General features: G+C 42.9%; 1 protein-coding gene across 2 annotated transcripts in view; it reads left to right on the plus strand.

The window, feature by feature from the left end:
• VIPR1 (vasoactive intestinal peptide receptor 1) overlaps positions 1 to 26,057 on the plus strand; it is a 418,060-nt gene extending 392,003 nt beyond the window's left edge. The window contains exons 11-14 of one of the 2 annotated variants that reach the window (XR_004538192.1): positions 15,694 to 15,823; positions 19,936 to 19,977; positions 24,534 to 25,874; positions 25,909 to 26,057. Coding sequence is in view for 1 of the 2 variants with exons in the window: in XM_033931776.1 (XP_033787667.1) it covers positions 15,694 to 15,823; positions 19,936 to 19,977; positions 24,534 to 24,725 (364 nt within the window). In the remaining variant the exon portion in view is untranslated. Of the gene's footprint in view, positions 1 to 15,693; positions 15,824 to 19,935; positions 19,978 to 24,533 lie in introns of both variants that reach the window. The other variant, XM_033931776.1, reaches the window with a different exon arrangement.
• Positions 26,058 to 26,327: the final 270 nt, after the last annotated feature.

Genomic DNA, 26,327 nt, shown 5'->3' on the forward strand with positions numbered 1-26,327 from the left:
AGTGTCTGCTTGCCCTGGATCGGTAGCATAGAATGTTGCTACTCTTTGGGTTTTGACCAGGTATTAGTGTCCTGGATTGGCTACCATGAGAATGGGCTACTGGGCATGATGGACCATTGGTCTGACCCAGTTAGGCTATTCTTATGTTATGTTCTCATCTGTAGGGGCCTTTGTTTTCACTTCTTATTTTAATGTATTTTTTTTCTGGGAACTTATCAGTGTTTTTTATAATGGGAACATAAATGGAAGAGAATTAATGTGTGTGGGATGAGGGGGTAACTAATTTCTTCAGCTAAATAATTCAATCCACTTCAAACAGACATAGGAGAACTCACGCACCATTCACACACCCTCCAACCAAAAACGTCAAAAGAAAAAAACTGTTCGACAACCTCCTAGCCATTTGAGCTGCAACACTCGACCCCCAACTCTACAACCAATTGACATCGACCACAGACTGCAAAACCTTCAAAAAGAAATAAAAACCCTTATATTCAAAAAACACATAAAACCGAACTAACACAATCAGAACTGTCCCAAGCATCACTTGCAACTACTCCATATGTACTTCTGATGTCATGACAATTCAGACATAATTTATGTTATGTTATGTTTGGAATATAAGAAAATTTTCACTGCCTGTTTCTATTCTGACCATTTATTCTGTTTCATGGTCATTACAAAAAATATTTTTTTACATAGGGGGGGGTGTCAAAAAATGATGGGCCCCGGGTGTCACATACCCTAGGTACGCCACTGGGTCAGGAGAACCGTATTGAGGAGAAAGAGATGTACGGGTCAGCTGTCTAGATATTTCAGGAACAGATATGTTTTTAGGCGTTTCCTGAATTCCTCATAAGTAGTGGGCGATAGCAATTGTTCTAGATCTTTACCCCATAATGCTGCCTGATGTGAGAGAAGGTGTTCATGGTGTTTTTTCAGTTTACATCCTCTAAATCAGTGATCCCAAACTCAAACCCTTTGCAGGGCCACATTTTGGAGTTGTAGGTACTTGGAGTGCCTCAGAAAAAAATAGTTAATGTCTTATTAAAGAAATAACAATTTTGCATGAGGTAAAACTCTTTATATAAAGCTTATAAACCTTTCCTTTTGGCTAAGTTTTAATAATAATATTGTCATTTATAGCTAAAGAGACATATGATCAAGAAACTGTTTTATTTTATTTTTGTGATTATGATAAACATACCGAGGGCCTCAAAATAGTACCTGGCGGGCCGCATGTGGTCCCCGGGCCGCGAGTTTGAGACCACTGCTCTAAATGTAATCTGACCTTGAACTGAATAGGTAAAGGTGGCATAGAAAACCTGATATAACATAATTTATGCACATATCAGGTGCCTAAATGTAAGTGTCTTCTATATAGAATTAACCCCTGCATGCCTGGCCGGCAAGATTGTTTCTTTCATTTTCCTAAACATTACTGAATTTGAATATAAACTGGTGATGCATCTAAATGGTTCCATTTGAAGTCTTGTTTCCCAATGTGTAGTAGAATCATAGTTGACATCAATGTAACTTGAACCCAACAATATCCTAGCTTTTAGTTGCTCTATTTGTAGTAAGTCTTTTTTTTATTATTTGAACTTTATTTAGTTTTTAATGCCAACAAAAAGTGCAATTCAATTTATATACAAATAATGATAATCAACCAAGCACTTATAATCAATCAGTATCTATACAAAATATAAAAATTCCCTCCCCCATCCATCATTACCATCAGGAATAATACCAAAACAAAAGATATACCCCCCTCCCGCTCCCACCCCCACAGCAGATCATTATGTAAGAAGCTGGAACTCAGCGTTGGATCTTTTACTCTGTACATGACGGATCAGAGAGCTGGGACTAGCATTCCTACACTCAGAGTAGTTATCAAGAATCACCCCCCCACACACACACACACACACACCTCAGCACATCTTTTTATAACCTTGAGCTTGCTTTAGCCCTAAGGGTGAGACAAGGGCTGCATGGACCATCGATTCTCCTTCAGACCTGCTGGGGCCAAATGATCTGTCATTAAAGGTGGGGAAGGGTGATCGGGGTATGTGGGTAGATGGGGAGTAGACAGTTTTAATTGCTGCTCCTATAGACATATGGGCTAGTGTAACATGTTTTGTTTAACAGAGTGCAGCTTTTTTTTAAAATCCCTGCTCCCTATGATCTCGGGAGGCATTCGTGTGCAGTCCTACACACCAACACACACACTGCGCTCGAGCTAAGAATGCCTGCTGGAAATACCCTCCTTCAGAGACATCAAATACAAAAGAGTCGAGACAAAAATGTTCTCGGTGACGGCACCAAGGTGGTAGAATTCCCTTCTGAAGGAATTAAAACTGGAAAGTTGAAGAAAGGAATAATGACCACAGACTACTTTAACAAATAACATAGAGGAGGTAGCTGGCTCTCCCCCGTCCCCCCCCCCCCAAACTAGGAACACAATAGGGTGAACACAATAGAGATGCCCAGAATGCTGAGGATATGACAAAGTACAAATAACTAGAATTATCAGGATATATGTGTAAATACTACTACTACTATTAATTATTTCTATAGCGCTACCAAACGTAGGCAGCGCTGTACAGAGTCACAAAGAGTAAGAAAACAGTCCCTGCTCGAAAGAGCTTACAATCTAAACAGGCAAGACAGACAAACAGGATGACAGGGATAGTTAAGTGGAACGGTTAATCAGCTGGCTGGGTTGGAGGGCAGAGGAGGGTTAAGGATTGAAAGCTATATCAAAAAGGTGGGTTTTCAGTCTGCTTTTAAACAAGGGAAGGGGCTTGACGGACAAATTAGGGCAATTTATTCCAGGCATAGGGGGCACCTCGATGAAAGGAACAAAGTCTGGAATTGGCAGTGGAGGAGAAGGGTAATGTTAAGAGTGACTTATCTGAGGAATGGAGTTCTCTAGAAGGTGTATAAGGAGAGAGAAGCGAGGAGCGATATTGAGGGGCAGCAGAATGAACACACTTGTAGGTCAGCAATAAATAAATAAAAGATGAACACAGACCACAATCACTGGCGTAGGAAGAGGGGGCGGGCGGCTCCGGGTTCCATCTTGGTGAGGGTCCTGGCATCCTTCCTCCCCCCCCCTCTGTGTGTACACCTTCACTTCCCCACCGTACCTCTAGCTCTGTGCGGATGCGAGTAGCACCTCCATATTGCTGCTTGTGCCAGCGTCTGCTCTCCATCTGATGTCACTTCCAGGTCCCACACCTAAGAAGTGACGTCAGAGGGAGAACCGATGCAGGCAGTAAATTGGTAACTTAGTAGATGACGGCAGATAAGAACCTGAATGGTCCATCTAATGTGCCCAACCTAAAAATTTGTTGTTGTTGTTTTTTTTCTTTTTCTCCTTGGCTGTTCTTTTTCTCCTTGGCTGTTCTTTTTCTCCTTGGCTGTTCCAACTACTGAAGTCTCCGTCAAAGATCACTACAGTCCATCTACACCAGGGATCTCAGTCCCTCCTTTTGGACCGCAGTCCAGTCGGGTTTTCAGGATTTCCCCAATGAATATGCATTGAAAGCAGTGCATGCACATAGATCTCATGCATATTCATTGGGGAAATGTTGAAAACCCAACTGGATTGCGGCCCTCAAGGAGGGACTTTGAGACCCCTGATCAACACCCTCCCAGCCACTGAAGCCCTCCCCAGCCCATCCTCCACCAAACGGCCATATACAGACACAGACCGTGCAAGTCTGCCCAGTACTGGCCTTAGTTCTTCAATATTTACTATTATTTTCTGAAAGAGGTACGGGGAAGGGGGTATATGCACACGGCAGGGGGGTCAGGGAAGGAGCGGGGGTGTGGAGAAAAGGGCGGGGTAGGGGCGCCCTCACCACGCCACTGAGCACACTAATGATATTATGCATGAAAATAAGTAGTATTAGGTGTATATATATATACATAGGATATGCTAACTGTATTGTAACACCACTACAGAAGCTCATGGAACCACTCTGAATTGACCCCTCAGTCATTAGTAATGGCATAGAAGCTTTCAATAAACAATTTTACAAAAAGATGTGTGTTTGGTAGAGCTCTTGTAAGATATTATGGAAATTCTCCTTGTTCCAGCCCGAACCTGTGAATTTCCATCTCCATATTTAATCTAAAATCCATGTACAGTACTCATCTGAAATTTTGGGGGGTTCCATTCCAGGAACCCCTGCGAATTTCAAAAAACCACAAATGCGGTTTTTCACCTGTCAAAAGGCAGGAGAGGGCAGCTGGAGCGCCGGCGGGTGAAGAAAATCACTCGCGATCTGCTCCGACCGCCTCTTCCTGTAGTAAAGTCGGGCTACACCAATCAGGAGCTGCTTTGACACGCAGCTCCTGGTTGGTGTAGCCCGACTTTACTACAGGAAGAGGTGGTCGGAGCATACCGCGAATGAGTGAGTTCGCGAACCGCCAATTCACGGGGGAACACTGTATATCATCAGCCTACCATTTCCATTTGGGGGTTTTTTGTTGTTGTTGTTGTTTTTGTGTTCAGGACTTTATTGCGCAATGTCTGATCTTCGGTTGTCAAGCAGAATGTTTCCCAAAGTGGTGCAAATTACTTGTCGCCATCTGGACATATTGATTAGTCATGTACTAGAATGCCCTTCCTGATATGTTATCTGACCAAAATAATGTCATTAGTTGCTGCTTTAAGACTAGGTCTTGTTAAGAAATTGCTCTAAAATGGTTTACAGTTTATTAAAACTTTATATACCATCTGGCAAGTGAGGATCCCGGTGATAATTATGTCACCTAAACTCCTGTACTTTCAGCGAGATTAAATGCTTGAGGAAAAAAATGTCTTTAATTACAGCTATTTATAGAAGAGCAAGTTTTATAGCACTACAGTTAAGCTACTGAGCTGGCCTCCCCCCCATTATCCACCAGGGAGACACCCCCCCTCTATATGTTCAGAGAGTCATTATTTTGCTGAAAATTCCCTAAATTGTCTACTACTACTATCCTATATAATAAAAGGCTAACTCGCACTTGCGCACTCCTATTTGCGTGCTTCCATGATCAGTAGTTCCGTGGCCGCAGGAGTGCGCATGCGCGACTCACCAGCCTTACTTCCCAGCATCCGCGATTTGTTTTTATCCGTCCCCTTCAGTCCCTATAAAGCTTCGGACTACGGACCCCCAAAGCCGCCGCCGCTCCTCTCTCATCTTCCGACGCAAGTGCAGCTCATGAGAGGAGCGGCGGCGGCTTTGAAAACGGCTCCCTTGCGGCGACAGTCCCCCGACAGATAATTCTCGCAGTGCCCACCCCCACCTCCTTTTTTAGCGATCCATCGAGAGGCTCCCCAGCCTTCTTCCAACACCTACCAAGCCCCCAGCGCTGCTTTTAACTCTTCCTGCACGTAGCCCAAGCAGACAGTACCAGCAATACAGAAACTGAAAAAGTAGGCGGGACTCTTCCCCACACGAAGCCCTACGGCCGCTGTTCACACAAACCAAACTCCACGCAGCCCACCTTGCAATCGCGCACGGGAGCCCCAGCCCGATCGACTCCTCAAGGCCGACTATGCACCGACCTTGCCCGAAATCACAGGCACAACTAAGCGCCAGCGCCTCCCGAACTCGCCCAAACTCACACACACACCTAATTGTTAGCTCATTTGAAGAGCCCAAACTCACAGCCACACCTAAACATGCAGACCGGGGTCGTGGGAGGATGCGCCTTGGCAAGTGGTGCACAGGGACTTGAGAGGGAGGGAAATTGGCTGGGGAGAAATACAGGCAGACAGCTTTGTGATGTTCCCAGAACAAATGTGGCAGCTCAACCCAACCTGAATGGAAGTAAAGAGGTATGTACGTTCTTCTTTGCTTCCACAGTTGTCAAAACAAATTTCAGACACTCACAGAAGGACAGGAACACTGGACAAGGAGAGAGAGACACACAGACACTCACAGAAGGACAGGGGGGCTAAAGAGACAGATTGAAAAAAAAAAAAACACCACAGAGGACAAGGACAGAGAGACACACAGACACTCACAGAAGGACAGGGGGCTAAAGAGACAGATTGAAAAAAAAAAAATACAGTGGACAAGGAGAGAGAGAGAGACAAAAACACTCAGAATTTCTGGACAGGGATCTAAAGAGACATTGAAAAAAAAACCCACAAGAAACACTGGACAAGGAGAGAGAGACATACAGACACTCAGACTTATACAGAGCTGCAGAAAAAAATGGACAAAAAAACAATTTATTAAGCACAAAGTATGCGACAAATAGGAAAAATATAAAAACTTTAAATAAATCAACCATACAATGGATATTAAAGCTCTCACATTAAGTTTTCAGTAATTTTCACATATATTCTAGCACCCGTTAATCTAACGGGCTTAAACACTAGTTAATTATATAGCACTACCAGATGCACGCAGCTCTATACATTAAACACACAAGAGATGGTCCCTACTTGAAAGAGCTTACAATCTAATTATGACAGACACACTGGACAAAAAAAATGGTGAATCAATATATGGTGCTCATGTAGAGAAATACAAAAGGAAGAGGTAGAGAGGGTAGGGGACTACAGAGGGAATGGCAAACAAATTAGATGCTTTACAAAATTGGTAGGGTTAGGACTTAAACGCAGCTTCGAAGAAGTGGGCCTTCAGCCTGGACTTGAATACCGCCCTCTGGCATTAAACCTGTTGGTTCTGAGGGTTTAAACCACCTACGTTGTTGGTTTAGTTTTCTTTTCCTAAGGAAAAAGGTCAGCCTGACACCCTTAAGGGATATGGTGATCATCCAGGGACATGCTCCCACAATAGTCACAACCCCACCTCGGAAACTGGCCATAAATTATTAGAAAAGCCAGCATTGAAAATATTGGACAGTGTCTCTCAAACTTTCTCGAGCCGGGGCACACTAAAGGTAGCACAGATTGAGGCACCCAGAGGTGCGCGGACATCGCCATGATGACATCACACATATGTGCAGAGGCCCTCCAGGTGAGCCCTGAGACGCCAGTAGGAGGTGCCAGCAGAGAAGAGGGCGCCAGCTGATTGCCTACAGCAGGGTTTCTCAACTACTTCAAGCTAAGTACCCCCCGAAGTCTGACAAATATCAACTGAGTACCCCAACCATAGACTTCCCTAGGCCCACCCATTCATTTTTCATATACACACAATATACCCAGCAGATATAAATTCTCAAAACGGACACATTTCAATCACTATATTGAAAATAAAATCATTTTACCTACCAGCAATACTTTGCAGGCTGCTGTAATTAGCTTTAAAAGTGAGATTGGGAGGCCAGGGGAGAAGCCAGAAGACGCTAGAGAGAAGGGGTAAACATGCAGGCCTTTGGCGAATCAGGCAGCGCTGGTGCTGTACCACGTAAGGAAGTCAGTTGTCAGGCGCCTCTCTTCCTCCTCAGTGTGCACACTTGGAATCTCAGGAGGCACACTAGCGTGCCTCGGCACACAGTTTGAGATACACTGCCCTAGAATATACATCTTGTGAAAAGAGAACAAGCTGGACTGAATGCTCACAAAATACTCCACCTTGCTCACATGTATAGAACATGGATAGAGCTTCACAGTGTACAGAATAACCACACATCAAACACAGAAATGTTCAGAGAAAAACGGAACTGAAATCTCCAAGGAGCCAGACTTCGCTTACAGGGCACAGATCCACGATTTTCTCCCATGAGCCAACAGTGATTGACTGAATATACTGTTTCTCTGTATGTGTGCATTTGGGTTGTTTTGAGGCCTAGGCTCTCTGAAAAGTATTCATTGTAGCATGCAATAGAAAAGGAATGGGTACTTACCGTAATGAATAGCCCCTGGAAAAAAAAGCTGTGGCCACTTAATTTAGCTCAGTAGAATTGTTTCACTAGCCAGTTAACTCCAGCTGCCAACCCTCACTCAAACATGAGAACCTTCACACTTTGAACAGCTAAAAAACAGGCAACGCATGTAAACTGGTATTGAATGAATGTATGCATAAGGTGACCATACGTCCCGTTTTCACACCCCCTTTCCCGTTGTCCCCACACACAGCTTTGGGACGCCGAAATGTCCCGTTTTCAGGGACAGCGTCCCGAAGCTATGCTCAGGGACAACGGGACAGGCAATCACTTCCTGTCCCTACCTGTCGTGCAAAAAAAAAAAAAAAGCCTCCTTCCTTCCTTTCCCTCGGTCCGCTGCTATCTTACCGCCCTGCTGCTGCTGCTAACGCCGACACAAAGTCTTCTTTCCGACGTCAATTATGACATCAGAGAGGACATTCTGGGCTAGCCAGTCGCTGCCTGGCTGGCCCAGAACGTCTTCTTTGACGTCGGAAAGAAGACTTCGTGTCAGCGTTAGCAGCAGCAGGGTGGTAAGATAGCAGCAGACCGGGGGAAAGGAAGGAGGGAGGCTTTTTTTTTTTTTTTTACACGGCAGGGAGGGAAGGAGGTAGGCAGGCAAGCAGGCTGGCTTTGGCCAGGGAGGGAGGGAGAGAGGTAGGCAGGCAGGCTGGCTGGCTTCGGGGGTGGGGGTGGGACAAAGTCTGGAAGGCTGTGAGAGGAACATAGGAAGGAGGCACTGGGGGCACTAAAGACATGGGAAGGAGGCACTGGGGGCACTGAAGACATAGGAAGGGGCACTAAGGACCTGGGAAGGAGGTACTGGGGGCACTAAGGACATGGGAAAGAGGCACTGGGGCACTAAGGACATAGGAAGGAAAGAGGGAGGGAATAGAAAGGGACAATTATTGGGCCTGAGTGCAAAAAGAAAGAAAGAAATGAAAGAAAGGATGCCCAGTCAGAAGGAAACACAACCAGAGACTCATAAAATCACCATACAGCAAAGGTAAGAAAAATGATTTTATTTTCAATTTAGTGATCAAAATATGTCAGTTTTGAGAATTTATATCTGCTGTCTATATTTTGCACTATATTTGTCTATTTTTCTATAGTTACTGAGGTGATATTGCACTAATTAAAAGCAAATTGGACACGATCTTGAATGAAGGGAATCTTCGGGATCCCAGTCAGCATGGATTCACTAAGGGTAGGTCCTGCCAATCCAATCTCATCAGCTTCTATGACTGGATAACAAGAAAGCTGGACTTGGGAAAGTCTTTGGACGTCGTGTACCTGGACTTCAGTAAAGCTTTTGACAGTGTCCCACACCGCAGGCTGCTAAGCAAGATGGAATCGATGGGGTTAGGAGAGACACTAACTGCATGGGTCAATGATTGGCTGAGTGGCAGACTTCAGAGGGTGGTGGTTAATGATACCCTCTCTAAAACATCAGAGGTGACCAGTGGAGTGCCGCAGGGCTCGGTCCTGGGTCCACTCCTTTTCAACATATTCATAGGGGATCTGACTCAAGGGCTTCAAGGTAAAATAACACTATTCGCCGATGACGCCAAACTATGTAATATAGTAAGTGAATGCAGTTTACAGAATTATATGGCGCAGGACCTGCTTACATTGGAAAGTTGGTCCTCAAACTGGCAGCTAGGCTTCAATGCTAAGAAATGTAAGGTCATGCACCTCGGAAGTGGAAATCCATGCAGGACGTACTTCTTGAATGGAGAAATTTTAACTAGGACTTCAGCAGAACGAGATTTAGGAGTAATCATCAGTGCAGACATGAAAACTGCCAATCAAGTGGAGAAGGCTTCATCTAAGGCAAGGCAGATATTGGGTTGTATCAATAGAAGTTTCGTCAGCCTGAAGTCATAATGCCGTTGTACAGGGCCATGGTGAGACCTCATCTGGAGTACTGTGTGCAATTCTGGAGGCCACATTACAGTAAAGATGTGCGCAGAATTGAATCGGTTCAGCAGACGGCCACCAGGATGATCTCGGGGCTCAAGGGTCTCTCGTACGAAGAGAGACTGAACAAATTACAGCTCTACACTCTCGAGGAACGTAGGGAGAGGGGAGACATGATCGAAACATTTAAGTACCTCACGGGATGTGTCGAAGTGGAAGATGATATTTTCTTTCTCAAGGGACCCTCAGCTACAAGAGGGCACCCGCTCAAACTCAGGGGCGGAAAATTTCATGGTGACACCAGAAAGTATTTCTTCACAGAGAGAGTGGTTGATCATTGGAACAAGCTTCCAGTGCAGGTGATCGAGGCAGACAGCGTGCCAGACTTTAAGAATAAATGTGATACCCATGTGGGATCCCTACGAGGGTCAAGATAAGGAAATTGGGTCATTAGGGTATAGACAGGGGGTGGGTAAGCAGAGTGGGCAGACTTGATAGGCTGTAGCCCTTTTTCTGCCGTCATCTTCTATGTTTCTATTGTAAAGTCATCTGCCTTGACATCTTTGAAACCCCCCAAATATAAATGATAATTAACATTTTCTCTGCATATAGTGAACTTTGTAGCTTTTTAAAATGTTATGGTTATCATTATGAATTAATAAGATATTATGTGTACATGAAAAATGAATGGAAGAAATTGGGGGTGGGATTGGGGTGGGGCTAGGGCAGGATTGGGGGCGGGACTGACAATGAATAGATGTCCCCTTTTGATGAAAAAAATAAATGGTCACGTTATGTATACAGGCAGTGTGCCAGACCTAAAGTTGGTGAAAATGTATTTCCGCTGAATGCCTATATTCATAAGAGGCTATTCTAGGCATTCAGAGGGAATACATTTTCACCAACTTTAGGTCTGGCACATTGATTTACAAAATTAATCAGTCAGACTCTTTTGAAAACATGATGGCAGGTGCTCTCGACTCGTGTTCGAGTCCTAGCAACTTGATGAACCTCATCAAGTTTTCTTGGCAGAATATAGAAGTAGATTACCGGGCCTTCTGCGCCGTATACATTTGATGCTGTCATCGTTGACACATTAAATGTGCTCCTCCGCCTCCAACACTACCCATCTGCTGCTGCTCAGATGGGTGGTGCATCGTTAGTCTGACATTTCCGGAGAAACCTGTCCACCTCGGGAGGCCCTGCTAGTAATGAAACTACCGACAGCATAGCTTTAAGCTTCTCAGATGCGCGCAAACCCCGTTGACATGACAAGTTCACGTACCATGACTGGAGTTTGAAAACATACCTACTATTAAATTACAAACCATTCACTTGGCCCAACATATACTGCATGTCATTGTCATTAGCTGGGCTGTGTCATTTTTCCATATGGGATTCACTACCATGGCTTTTTTTAAAGAGGCCTTAACTCGTTTTGCTGTTCAATTCCTGGGGTTACGTTTACCCAGGTTGCCCAGGAACTGAACTATGAATGCAGAGATGCCGATCTATGGAACTTTGAGAACACACGTGCAAAAGTCTGAGATAAGTACCTTGAAACACGCCAGTTTTGAGCATTTAATTTTGAGAAGTTAGTAACAATAAGAATGTTTTCTGAAAAAAAAACACTGTCACTTTAGAATTTATTGCACAGGGTGTACGCCCGTGATGGTGCGCAGTAGGCCTTGAAAAAGAGCCCGCTTAATACGTTTAAGCCTGGAACTCTGGTTTTTCCAACGTCCCGATAGCTTTTACTTCCGCACCGAGGTTACACACCTATTAAAAATTTGACGATAATACACTTGACTAATAAAGAGGTTCCGGTTTGTGGCCAACTTCTCTTAATTATTTCATAGGGATCGTTGCTTGTTGATAATTGTTTGGATTCCCTAAAGGGTTTTTTTGCATAGACTTTTAACAAAGCATTTCTCACGCAATGGCTTCTTCACTTTAGGAATCAGATTGAAGTCACATGGACTGAGATCGGGAGAATAGGGCGGATGTTAACAGTTAAACAGTTTGTACTTGTACTTTTTTGTTCATGTTGTACACTGTGCTCCATAATAAACAATGATTTCAAATAGCATGGTTTTTTTTGCTTCTCCTCTACCAGAGGCACCTGCACTCATCTCTTGTGGCAACATTAAGAAGTACATGCCACATGCTTTCAAACATAGATATTAGATTTACAATGTTGGCGCGTTTTCAAGAGAAAAAAAATAGTTGCCATGACTTATGAATCAACCCTTGTATAAAATTACCTCCTAAGAAGGCAATTCAAGAAGGCAGAGGCTTATTCTATAGAGGTATACAGATGCCTACTTTCCTATATACAGTATGCATTAAGGGGCATATTCTATAAACAGCGCCTTAAATTAGGCATAAGTAGGCACCCTACCGGCACCTAACTTAATTGGCAAAGTGGATAAAAAAAAGTTTTAAATTGCAAAAAAATATATATATAAGAACATACTGGGACAGGCCAAAGGACCATCAAGTCCAGCATCCTGTTTCCAACAGTGACCAACCCAGGTTCCAAGTATCTAACTAGATCCCAAGTAGTAAAACAGATTTTATGCTGCTTATCCTAGGAATAAGCAGTGGATTGCCCCAAGCCATCTCAATAATAGCTCATGGACCTTTTTTAAACCCCGCTAAGCTAACTGATTTCACCACAGTCTCCAGAAAGGAGTTCTAGAGTTTAATTACACATGGTGTGAAGAAATATTTTCTCTGGTTTGTTTTAAATCTACTACTTAGTAGCTTCATCGTATGCCCCCCTAGTCCTAGTATTTTTTTGGAAAGAGTGAACAAGAGATTCACATCTACACTTTCCACTCCACTCCGTATTTTATAAACCTCTATCATATCACCCTTGAGCCATCTCCAAGCTGAAGAGCCCTAGCCGCTTTAGCCTCTCCTCGTATGGAAGTCGTCCCATCTCTTCATACCTTCATTACATCTATGGAGGCACCTTAGAATGCCTAAGGTCAAAGTAGGCATGATTAAGGCCAGAAATGACCTTAGGCGTTCTTAGGTGCCACCATAAGACATGATTCATGTCAAACATAGGCGCAAGAAATATAGGCTTTCAAAGCCCTGGCCAGCATTTCTGGCACCTATGTTTGAGGTAGCTGTAATTCTACAAAACGGTGCAGTTGTGTGATTGATGCATGATCGGTAACAGTTTTTATAGGTGTCTGCTGATATCATAGCCTCTTTTTTAGAATCCGGCCCTATAAGGCTAGGCTTGAGCACTTACGACAGCCATAGAGCTGGCATGTGAGCACCTGATCACATGAGGGATAGAGGGATCGTGGGGTACTGAGTAAACCAACCTGGTCGTGCATGTGCAAGACCGGAGGGCTAGGACTTCGATAGGAGGGCAGAACTTAAATGGGAAACCAAGGTGGCAAGGGAGCCCCTTCTGATGATTCAGACAGGCCTTGACCTGTTTTTGGCCGCCGCGGGAGCGGACTGCTGGGCAGGATGGACCTGTGGTCTGACCCGGCAGAGGCACTGCTTATGTTCTTATGTTCTTATGCTGTAGATACCTATGTACCATATGGTATTCTATAAGTTATGCACATAAATTTCAGCCCCACCCAAGCTATGCCCATGTGTATGTTCTCTTATAAATGTTAATTCACGGGGCCACCTCCATGTTAACGTTAAGGCACAATACCAACATGGCACTTTATGTTTTAGCTGTCTAATGTTACAAAAAACAGGACTTGCCACCTTCACAAATCGTGAAAGCAGAAAGCAAACGACGAAGGTGACTGATCGATGTTCAGTTTCCTTTATTGAATAAAATGACTTGACACGATCGTGTTTCGGCCCTGAAGGGCCTGCCTCAGGAGTCTGGATTCTGAATGAAGGATCAATAAACACAAAGGTCTATTGTTGGTCCTCTAATCTAATACAATCTAAAACATTCACATATACAGTAAAACCTTGGATTGCAAAACATTTTATTAAATTTTAACTTGATATATAAGCAATGTCTTGCAATACGAGTACATACAGTATAAATGCGTCACATCATCACAACTGAGCCGATGGTTCTTCTCTCTCTGATGTTGCGGGAGTGTAGTGACTGTTCTAAATGAGCGAGGTCTTGCAATACAAATCCGTATAGTATTTTGTATTACAGTTTTTGGATTGTGAAACGAATCGTCTGAGTTTCCATTATTTCCTATGGGGAAATTCGCTTTGATATATGAATGCTTTGGATTAAAAGCATGCTTCTGGAACGAATTATGCTCATAAACCAAGGTTTTACTGTATTCTCTGGAAAGATATAACCATAAGCATGAGTAGATTGAAGTGACGGATGTTATAGGCAGCCACTGAGCAATGTCATCTATGAAAGTGCAGGCCCTTCGTGTTGAGTCATTTTATTCAATAAAGGAAACTGAACATCGATCAGTCACCTTCGTCGTTTGTTTTCTACTTAGTCAGAAAATCACTCAAAATGTGTAATGATGAGATTCATACTTCTAGAACAAACACACTTAGAATTCAAAAATATGCTCAGAGACACAAAGGCAAAAACAAGGAGTCACAGCCCCAAGAGAAAATTGCCTCACCACCCCATCATTGCATATTATAGATTCGAGTGAAAGCAAAATTTGTTGCTGTAAACTAGCATAGAGCGGATTTTCTTATACTTTAATCCGTTACAAGCAAACCACTTCGCTTGATCAGAGTTTCCGACGGGGCCCATTTCGATCCTGCATCAGGGAACCGAGTGGAGCTTCCCTTTAATCACTCTTCTGAGTAGAGTACCAGTTTTCTGGATTTCCCCATATACCACTGGACTTTTTAATATGACAGCACCCACAGCGCACGGCACCAAATATTAAATACATGCTAAAAGCCATTTATAAACAGCTAAAGGAGCTTAGCACATAGATCCCACATTTACAGTAAGTTGGAATTAGAGAATGACACGGTGACAAAATTCATCACCATTCCCGTCCCTGCGGATAACCGCGGGAAACCATCTTCATGTCATTCTTTAAGGAGAGAGGGAAGAATCAGAGTATGAATGGCCACAACCACTGACCCTCAAGCTTTGCTTTGAAGAATGCTGGTGTAGAAGGACCGAGGTTGAAACAGACACTACAGAATGACAGTCTCTGGTATCCAGAGCAGATATTGTGATGTCTTAATGCCTCATTCCACCAGTGCCTAAGAGCCAATCACATCAGTGATGTCACAATGGCTTCATTATCCTTGGCTCACATAAGAATCAGAGTCTGAATGGCCACAACCACTGACCCACAAGCTTTGCTCTGAAGAATGCTGGTGTAGAAGGACCGAGGTTGAAACAGACACTACAGAATGACAGTCTCTGGTATCCAGAGCAGATATTGTGATGTCATACTGCCTCATTCCACCAGTGCCTAAGAGCCAATCACATCAGTGATGTCACAATGGCTTCATTATCCTTGGCTCCCATAAGCACAGCCACTGACCCGCAAGCTTTGCTTTGAAGAATGCTGGTGTAGAAGGACTGAGGTTGAAATAGACACTAGAAAATGACATGGGATTATTTCCCGCGGTTATCCGCAGGGACGGGAACGGTGATGAATTTTGTCACCGTGTCATTCTCTAGTTGGAATCCAAAAATGTCAGGCTGATTATGCCCATGCACTTTAACTAATCAGACATCTGTTAGCCTCAAGCGGTGAATAATTATAAAAGGTTTTGCTTAATGTTTCAATTAATACAGCATGATTCACACAAGGCTTGAGAATAACTATTAACACGGAACAGACTGAGCCTGCAACCCTTGTGCAGGTCAGATTTCTTAATTACTACTCAGTTGTCTTTGTGTTATTTCTAGTATCGTAGCGCGTGGCGAGCTCTCCTTGCGTGTATTCACTCACTGCTCTGCACTTACGGTGCTTCTTTTCTTTCCAACAGGAGACTGACCAAGTCTACCCTGCTGCTGATTCCTCTTTTTGGAGTTCATTATATAATGTTTGCTTTTTTCCCGGACAACTTTAAAATAGAAGTGAAAATGATCGTTGAGCTCATTCTTGGATCCTTCCAGGTAAAAGCATTGTAACGGTCCACGACTGGTTCAGAGAGGGAGTGTGTGGTGCAGTGGTTAGAGCTACAGCCTCAGCACCCTGAGGGCGTGGGTTCAACTCCCACACTGCTCCTTGTGACCCTGGGCTAATCCCTCCCATTGCCCCAGGTTCATTAGAGTGTGAGCCCACCAGGATAGATAGGGACAAATGCTTGAGTATCTGAATGTAAACCACTTAGGTTATAAGTGGGATAGAAATACTGAAATAAAAATATCATCCAGACTGTTAGCAGCATAGAGCTTGTGAGATTATCAAGAATAATAGCAGGGCTTAGCTTCCCATTCTCCAGTACATTAACGATCCATTTAATAACCCCTACACATAAATGGGGTAGCTTATAGAGAATGACATGGTGAGAAAATTCATCACTGTTCCTGTCCCCACGGGGAACCATCTCCATGTCATTCTTTAAGGAGAGAGGGAAGAATCAGAGTATGAATGGGCACAAGTACTGACCCTCAAGCCTTGTATTGAAGAACGCTGGTGTAGAAGGACTGAGGTTGAGATAGACACTAAAGAATGACACCGGATGGTTAGAACATAACCATAGCTTTGCTATACTGGGACCGAAGGTCCATCAAACCCAGTATCCTGTTTCTAGCAGTGGCCAATCCACTGGTACCTGGCAGAAACCCAAAGAATAGCAACATTCCAGAGCTGATATTGTAATGTCATAATGCCTCATTCCACCAGTGCCTAAAAGCCAACCTCATCAGTGATGTCACAATGGCTTCATTATCCTATATTTGGCTCACATAAGAATCAGTATGAATGGGCTCAGCCACTGACCCTCAAGCCTTGCATTGAAGAATGCTGGTGTAGAAGGACTGAGGTTGAAATAGACACTAAAGAATGACACGGGATTGTTTCCTGCAGTTATCCGCAGGGATGGGAATGGTGATGAATTTTCTCACCTTGTCATTCTCTAGCAGCTTACTTAAAAGGTATAACACATTTATGGGTCAGTGTTCAAACATGGTGGTGACATTTAAATGTATTCCATTCATTCTGCATAGCTATCTAAGTATTAAGTGGTGCTGAATGTACAAGGATAACAGTGCCACTGGCTCTATGAATAGGAACAATATTCAGACGCTATCCATATAGCTATGCAGTTTGCTTATTTGTTTATTTATAGCCGGCATTACCTAAAAATCTAAGCTTGTTACAAAAGGATACACACAAGCATTGAATAAAATGAACTCATGTCAGTTACAAATAAACTAAACTAAACCTTAAGTTTATATACTGCATCCTCTCTATAAAGATAGAGCTCGCATACAGGTAAATGAGGGAAGAACATAATAAGAATTAGTGGTTATAAAGGGGGTAGTGAGCTTTACATTTTTGAGAAAAGCCAGATTTTCAGATGCTTTCGGAATAATTGGAAAGAGCCCAGATTCCGCAGCAGGGCAGGAAGGTTATTCCAAAGCTCAGTGATTTTGAAGAAACGAGGAGAAAGATAGTTTAAGTTTTTAGGTTGATCTGGCAATGTCAGGTCTCAAAGAATTCTAAGATAGTGGAATTAGGGGAGGAAGAATGCCCTGTAGGATCTTGAATGTTAGGCAGGCACATTTAAAGTGAACCCTAGAAATCACTGGAAGCCAGTGAAGTTTTGACAGAAGTGGGGAAACATGATCGAATTTACTTTTTGCGAAGATCAACCTAGCCGCAGTGTTCTGGATCCACTGAAGTCTTTGAAGACTTTTCTTGGTTAGACTTAGATAGATGGAGTTACAATAGTCCAGTCTGGAAAGAATGATTGATTGTACAAAGACAGCAAAATATTGTTGGCGGAAGCAGGATCTCACTTTTCTCAACATGTGAAGCCTAAAAAAACATTTTTTTACCAGAGAGTTGAGATGGTCATTAAAGGAAAGTGTAGAGTCAATAATGATGCCCAAAACTTTGCTTGAGAATTCAATCTGCAGTGTGGGACCAGAAGGTAGTGAAATGAGCGTGGGTAGCTGATCTAATTTTGGGTCAAGCCAAAGTAGTTTTGTTTTGGACTCATTCAGGTTCATTTGTACAGTGAGGCCCAGGATTGGAGTTTCGTTATTTTCTCGGTGAGGTTAGTGAGGTTTAAATCTATCTCAAGGACAAGGATGTTATCTCCATATGTATATAGTGTTTCGAAGGGAGATAGATGGAAGAGTTTCAAAGAAGACATATAGATGTTGAAAAGAATAGGGGACAGAGGTGAACCCTGTGGGACACCACATAACGGTCTCCAAGGAGAAGACATGGTGCCATTCATGTTAACAGTGTAAGAGTGGGATCATAAAAATTTTGAGAACCAGTCTAAGACTGTGGAATCCATGTCTATCTCAGAAAGTTGATAAATTAGGATATCGTGGTGGACAACATCAAAGGCCGCAGATAGATCAAATTGTAGTAGGATAGCAAACTTATTACAAGATTGAAGTTGTTGAATCTTTGAGATTAATGAAACCAGTAGGGATTAGGTGCTGAAATTGGGTCTGAAGCCATATTGGCAAGGTATAGAATAGAGAATCTTTCTAAGTAAGATGAGAGCTGAGTGGATATAATAGCCTCAAACATTTTGGTCAGGAGAGGAATATTTGCTATAGGACGATAGCTAGAAAGGGAGGATGGGTCTAGATCAGCTTTTTTCAGTAATGGGGTCAGGGCAATGTGTCCCATTTCTTCGGAAAATAGGCCTGATAGTAAGGCAGAGTTGATAAGTCTGGTGAGAGATGAAATAGCCTGCGTGGGAATTTTCTCGTATAGATAAGAAGGAAACGGGTCCAAGGCATATTTGCAGGATCTTAATTTGTGGCATACGTTAGAGATCTGGGCTTCGGATACATGCTCAAAGACTGTCCAGGATCTGTCTTCTGGGATAGGGTTAGTGTCACTGGGCACCAGAGAATTGTAAGTGACTGCTGATGGAAAAGAGCTTCTTATAGTAGCAACCTTTTCATTGGAGAATTTTGCTAGGTTGTCCGCTGCTGGAGAGGAGGGGAGAATAGAGGAGTCGTTTTTAGAGGTTAAGGAACGCCGGATGTTAAACAATGTACTGCTCTGGAACAGACATTTAAAAATTAATAAATAACAAACTGCTGTTAAGTTACAGCAATTCCAAATAAAAATCTTTGCTCATTTACTCATCACTACAGAATGACACAGGGACAAATTTGTCCCCGTCCTTGCAGGATCTCAAGCCGTCTTTAGACCATCATTGGGATTTTTTTTTGTGTGTGTGATTCACTTTCTGGTCATGTCATCTTTTGTTCCTTCTATTCTGATCTGAGGGAAAGAATATTAGATTCCAAAATCTAATTAAGAAATGTGTTTAGTCCAATAAAAGTAGAAAGGGAATGGGGATTTGCATACTGTCTGTTTGTGGCTTTGGCATGTCAAAGCAGTGGTCCCCAACCCTGTCCTGAAGGACCACCAGTCAGTCAGGTTTTCGGGACAGCCCTAATGAATATGCATGGGGGCAGATTTGCATACCTTTCACCTCCATTATATGCAAATCTGTCTCATGCATATTCATTAGGGTCATCCCGAAAACCCAACTGGCTGGTGGTCCTCCAGGACAAGATTGGAGACCACTGCACTAGCGCATTAAGGGGGTCTTTTACTAAGGCACGCTAGCCAATTTAACACGTGCTAAATGCTAACGCGTCCAGGGTCACAAGAAGCAGCACCAGGACTTGATCTCACAAACTCTGGGTGCAGAGACCGCAGCTCAACCAGTGAGCCACAGCCCTTCCTTATATATGCCTTATATATTTTTCATGTTTTTGGTTTTATTTGTTAATTCATTCTTATCCCAACAGATAGAATTTTAACACTATATTTGCACAAAACAGCATCTTCTAGGTGAAAAACTGTGACAAGTATGTGTGTGTATACTCAGCAGACTATAATATCAGCTTGTATTTTCCAAGATGGACCTTCTTGCAATATGTTTGAACTCAGAAACATAATCATTTGCAAATATTTGCTAAATGAAAAAAATCTACCATTTTACTAGATGTTTCAATAAGGGTTGAATGTGGTCCTCAAGTTTGGAACTTTCTAATGTCTCTTTTCTTCTCTGCAGGGTTTTGTGGTGGCTGTCCTCTACTGTTTTCTTAATGGAGAGGTGAGCTCCATACAGTCACTCTATTATGTTTTGAAACCAAGAAAAAACAGGCATGCTATATATTTACCCAGTCAATATTCAAAATGATTTGGTTCATAGACAAAATCGCGCGAGACAACGGCGCGCTGACAACTGAGTGCAGACAACTGAACGCAAGGTTGATGCCCGCCGAAGAAAAGCACTATTTTAAAGGGTTCTGACGGGGGGTGTTGGTGGGGAACACCTCTATTTTACTTAACAGACATCGCGCTGGCGTTGTGGGGGGTTTGGGGGGTTGTAACCCCCCTCATTATACTTGAAACTTAACTTTTTACCTGTTTTTTAGGGAAAAAGTTCAGTTTTAAGTATAATGTGGGGGATTACAACCCCCCAAACTCCCCACAACGCCAGCGCAATGTCTGTTAAGTAAAGTGGGGGGGTTCCCCCCCACGCCCCCCGTCGGAGCCCTTTAAAATAGTGCTTTCCTTCGGTGCGCCGTCAACCTTGCGCTCAGTTGTCTGCGCTCAGTTTTTGGCACGCCGTTGTCTCGCGCGATTTAGTCCCGTCACCAAATGATTTAATGGGCCAGAAATGTCCACTGGCTGGTTAAATCACTTGTTCAGGGCTATCCCGCTAATTTTCTGCAGCACTCAATCAGTTATCACCACTGAGCGGTTAGGCCCGAAATCTCTAGCCAGCGTCGTTGTCAATGGCTGCCAATTGCGCCGGTTACAGAATCGCATCTTCAGGATTTTCCTCACCTACATTTCTGACACCAGCCTGTGATGTGAATTGGGTTCATAGACAACAACATGGAAGACAAAGGCGCGCGCCGACAACTGAGCGCAAGACGGAGGCGCGCACCGAAGAAAATTACTGTTTTTAGGGGCTCCGACGGGGGGTTTTGTTGGGGAGCACCCCCAGTTTACTTAATACAAATTGGATCCTGGCATCTCAGTGGGCGCAGGCTTGCAACCCACTCTCTCAACACATTACAATCACTCCTTCATTGAGACAGTCTCTCCACTGGTGGATGCTCTCTTCCAATCTCTCCAGAGGTTTACTGTTCCAGACACCCCTTCATCAGAAGGTCCTCACGACAGATTCCTCAACCTATGCTTGGGGGGCTCATCTTGATGGTCTACGTACTCAAGGCCACTGGTCCAGCATAGATCGTCAGTGTTGCATCAATCTGTTATAACTCAGAGCGATCTTCAGTGCTCTCAAAGCTTTTCAGCATCTTCTTCATGACCAGGTAGTCCTTATTCGGACAGACAGTCAAGTCGCCATGTACTATGTCAACAAGTAGAGAGGAACGGAATCTCTCCCTCTTTGTCAGGAAGCTCAAAGGGTATGGGACTGGGCGATCTATCACAACACCTTCCTGAAAGCAGTCTACATTCAAGGAGAAAAAAACTGTCTGGCAGACAAATTGAGTTGTCTTCTGCAACCTCACGAATGGACACTGAATTCCTCGCTATACATCACATTTTTTCTCAGTGGGGAACTCCTCAAATAGATCTCTTTGCATCTCCCCACAACCACAAACTGCCTCAGTTCTGCTCCAGGATATACTCTCCTCATCGCCTCGAGGCAGATGCTTTCCTTCTAGAATGGACAAATCTGTTCCTGTATGCGTTCCCTCCATTCCCTCTCATTCTCAAGACTCTTGTCAAGCTCAAGAAAGATCATGCCACCATGATTCTAATAGCTCCTCGGTGGCCCAGGCAACCCTGGTTCTTCCTTCTCCTTCAGCTCAGCAGCAGGGAGCCATACCTTCTACCAGTTTTTCCATCTCTGCTTACACAGAGTCAAGGATCTCTTGCTCATCCCAACCTGCAGTCTCTACATCTGACAGCTTGGTACCTCTCAACATAACTCCTCTTCAGTTTTCTTAACCTGTTTGGGAGATTTTAGAGGTTTCCAGAAAGCCTGCCACTAGACAATGCTATCACCAAAAATGGACTAGATTTCTACGTGGTACATCTCTCATTACAAGGAGCCTTGAGATACCTCCTTGTCTTCCGTCTTGGATTATCTTCTGCACTTATCTACCTCTGGCCTCAAGTCTACATCCATTCGAGTCTATCTTAGTGCTATTGCTGCTTTCCATCAACCTATAGAAGGGAAACCCCTTTCTGCTCATCCTGTGGTTTCCATATTTCCCTCAGGTCAGATACCTCAGCAGACAGTTCCAGCGGTGATCCTCAAGCTACCCAAACACCATTCCTCCAAGTCAAAGCATTCTTCCTCTTTGTTCTCGGAGCCTTTAGCCTCAGCAAGTGGTCCAGTTTCAGACTCGCATCCACAATTGCAGGCTATCATCCAGACCATTTTAGAGCGGGAATTTTGACCAAATATGGTCCTGCCTCAACTCTGCTTCCTGCAGTCCAGCCTGGGCACTCATCAGTCTCACAAGAAGTTCAGTCCTTGCCTATGCCTCGAGCTGAATCTACACACTCTAAGCAAGGAGTCCAGTCTTTGCGAGTGTCTGGTCTGAAATCTTCACATTCTATGCAAGGAGTCGAGTCTTTGCAGTGTTCAAAATCTTCAAAATTTCAAAAAACTATATTCAACCACTTATCTGCTTGTAGACTCCAAAGTGATAAGAATAGCCTTACTGGGTCAGATTAATGGTCCATCAAGCCCAGTAGCCCGTTCTCACGGTGGCCAATCCAGGTCACTAGTACCTGGCCAAAAGCCAAGGAGTAGCAACATTCTATGCTACCGATTCAAGGCAAGCAGTGGCTTCCCCTATGTCTTTATCAATAACAGACTATGGACTTTTCCTCCAGGAACTTGTTAAAACCAGCTATGCTATCCGCTCTTACCACAACCTCTGGCAATGCGTTCCAGAGCTTAACTATTCTCTGAGTAAAAAAATATTTCCTCTTATTGGTTTTTAAAGTATTTCCCTGAATCAGGGTACCCCACAAGACATTGTAAATGCCAAAAAGACACGCTTGACAAGCATCTTTGAATGCCACATTTTTGAAGGACTAAAAGCATTATGAGAGACCTGATCATCTTGTCTTTTTTGACATTTACAAACAATGTCTTGTGGGGTTCCCTGATGCAGGGGCGAAACGTGATATATCATATGCAGTGATTGGATGTTGAGGCTACATGTGGGACTTGCTCCCTATAGTGGTCTCCAGGTTTCTGAGCATATATTTTTTTCTTTACTGAAAGTATAATTGAAATCTACACAGTTTTGCTCAGTGTGAGAGTTTTTTTGGCTCCACTATTAAAATTAGGATACCCACTTTCACCTATGCTGATGATAGTCGATCCAATTGATCTTGACAATCCTGATGATATTCCAACTATCAATCGGAAATTAGAAAAAGTAAGTGATTGGCTGAACATGAATATGTTATCCCTAAACATCAATAAATCGAAATCTATGATCTTCCCCAAGGGTTATCTCTGTCCTGCTCTATAGAGCTTAAAACTATTCCAATACAAACCGTTCCTACCATCAAATTACTGGGGGTCATTCTTGATGGAAAATTATCATACCAAGACCAAATCAGCGCAGTTACAAAAAAATGTTTTTACCGTTTACGTTTGATTCACTCACTTTCAAAACTATTAGATTCTACATCATTAAGCATTCTCATTCACTCACTTGTCATTTCTTGCATTGACTATAGTAGCGCCTTATATAAGGGAATTAACAAAAAAGAAATTAGTAGACTACAAATTATCCAAAATACATTATTAAAAATTATCACTCACACACGAAAATTTGATCATGTCACTCCCCTTTTGATCAACGCCCACTTCTTACCAGTAGAACACCGAATCGCATATAAAATAATGCTATTGACCTTCAAAACCAGAACTAGTGGCCAGCCAGATTTCATTAACAGGCTTCTGATTCCTTACTGTACTCAACGATCTCTTCGCTTGGTCAGTCAAAATTTGCTCTCAATTCCCTCTTTAAAATATATCAATACAATGCATTCTAATATTTTTTTCTGTAGAGCTTCAACGCTTTGGAACTCAGTTCCTATTCACTTAAGAGAACAGACATCTTTAAACTCCTTTAAGATTAGTCTATAAACCTAGTTTAAAGATGTCTTTGGTCTGTAATCGTGCTTTTAATGACGTCTAAGATGTATGCTGATGCATCTTAATTTCTGTACATCTGCTTAACCCTCTGTCTCCCACCCCCTCCTCCTACGTTCTTTCTTTTCTTCTTCCTTCTTTTCTATATAAATTGTAGTTCTTCCCCTTAGCCCATTGTGTCCATTGCCTCATTATATTTTGTCTATCAAGGCATTTTGTATAATCTGTTTTGGTCTTTTTAATGACATTGTCTATGTTTAATTTACTTTGTTTTTATGGATGGATATATCTTTGTATGTTTTTTAACCTTTGCAAATCGCCTAGAATTCTGAATAGGGAGTATAACAAATTTTAATAAAACTTGAATTATATAGGGAAGCTTTATAAACACTGGGTGTATCTTGAAGAATAGTTTGAAAGCACCTGTTCTAGCGCTATGCATTGGCAATCTTGTATGAACAGCTTCAAATAGATTTATTTTCTTCTGTTCCATTGTTTGCCAGGTCCAGGCTGAACTGAAGCGCAAGTGGAGGAGATGGCACTTGGAGAGGTTCTTAGGATCAGACACAAAGTACCACCATCCTTCATCGGGAAGCAATGGCACCAACTTCAGCACCCAGATCTCCATGTTGACTAAATGCAGCCCCAAAGCTCGAAGGTGTTCACACTTTCAAGCTGAGTTTTCTTTAGTTTGATCGATCAATCTATCTGAGGTCACTCAGGACCCCACAGGAAATGGTTTTCAAAACAAAACATTGGCTCGGTGAAATAAAGGAAGACATTATTGGAAAACATCCAACTTCTTTGAGGAAGAGAAGATTCCATAGGGATGCATATCACATTAACTTTGGCATCATAGGAAAAAAGGAATCAATTGCACTTTATAGGTCATGAGACCTCGCTCATAGCTTTAGTCTTCAGGCTTACGAAGAAACTTTAAAACGAATGCAAATTAAATTGAGCAGCAATTTACTCATTGAGTGGAAATGTCTGGAAATCTGGAAATGCCCTGTTCTCAAAGGACTAAATATACCAGAAATGTATTTACAGCAACTCGATGAAAGATGCTTTCTCTCTTTTCAGACTAGAGGAATGTCATAATAGAGTGGCGTGAAGAAAAATAGCTTTTTGCTTATAAAAGATAAGCCACTTAGTCCTCCGTTGTCCCAGGTATGCTAGGTAGATTGTGAGCCCGCCAGGACAGATAAAGAAAAATGCTTGAGTGCCTGAATGTTAAACTGCTTAGGCAACCTCCATTGATAGGCGGTATATTAATAACAAATAAACTTGGAAACTTTTAATCTACCATTCCATAAGTGTTCACCATATCAGTTTAGAATGCATTCCAATGCCATCCTGCATCAGTGCAGCCCTTTGTTATTATTTCCTACTATGCTGAGTGTGTGTGACAGTAAATTTGACCACTGGATGGAATATCGGACAGGTTTGTTTTCCCCTCAAAGGAGGCTGGCTCTACAAACTTGGGTGGCTTTTTGTCATAAGCCCCAAATAATTTGGGGGGATCAGTTGCATTACAAAAGATCTCGCAATGTATGTTGACATCACAAATGCGCTACTGAGTTTCACGTTCTAATTCAACACATCAGCTGCAATAGGTGAATTTAGTTGACACAGCTAATTGGCATTTGCTGATCAGCATTTCTTTGCTAGATGCATTCAATTAAGATGTACAGCTTGACGAAAAAGTGAACGAATAGAGGGGAATTCTGTAAGAGGCGTTTAAAGCTAGGAGCACAAAAAATAGGCCCCTATGTAGTAATTTGGCTTCAATTAAGAGCTTTAACAGGCTCATAATTGAAAAATAATAAAAAATTGAGTGATAGGTGCCTATTTTAGGCGTGATTCTACAAAAGATAGGTGCCTATTACATGGTGCCTAACCACCTATCTCCAAAGTAGGCGTGTTTAGGGGTGGAGAAGGACTTAGGCACCACTAGGCATGATTTTTTAAAGCAGTGGTTCCCAACCCTGTCCTGGAGGACCATCAGCCAGTCAGGTTTTCAGGATAGCCCTAATGAATATGACGAAAGAGATTTGCATATAATGGAGCTGACAGACATGCAAATCTGCCCCATACATATTCATTAGGGCTGTTCTGTAAACCTGACTGGCTGGTGGGCCTCCAGGACAAGGTTGGGAACCACTGCTTTAAAGGACTTAGGTGCCTATCATGTAGGCCTTCAATACCCTGGCCTACCTAAGTTTTAAGTTAGGCATGATTGTGTAATAGGCACCTAATTGTGATTGGCAAGAGGTAGACGCCTATCTTTGTAGACA

The sequence above is a fragment of the Geotrypetes seraphini genome, chromosome 2 (genome assembly GCF_902459505.1).
Source record: "Geotrypetes seraphini chromosome 2, aGeoSer1.1, whole genome shotgun sequence".
NCBI classification, from domain to species: domain Eukaryota; kingdom Metazoa; phylum Chordata; class Amphibia; order Gymnophiona; family Dermophiidae; genus Geotrypetes; species Geotrypetes seraphini.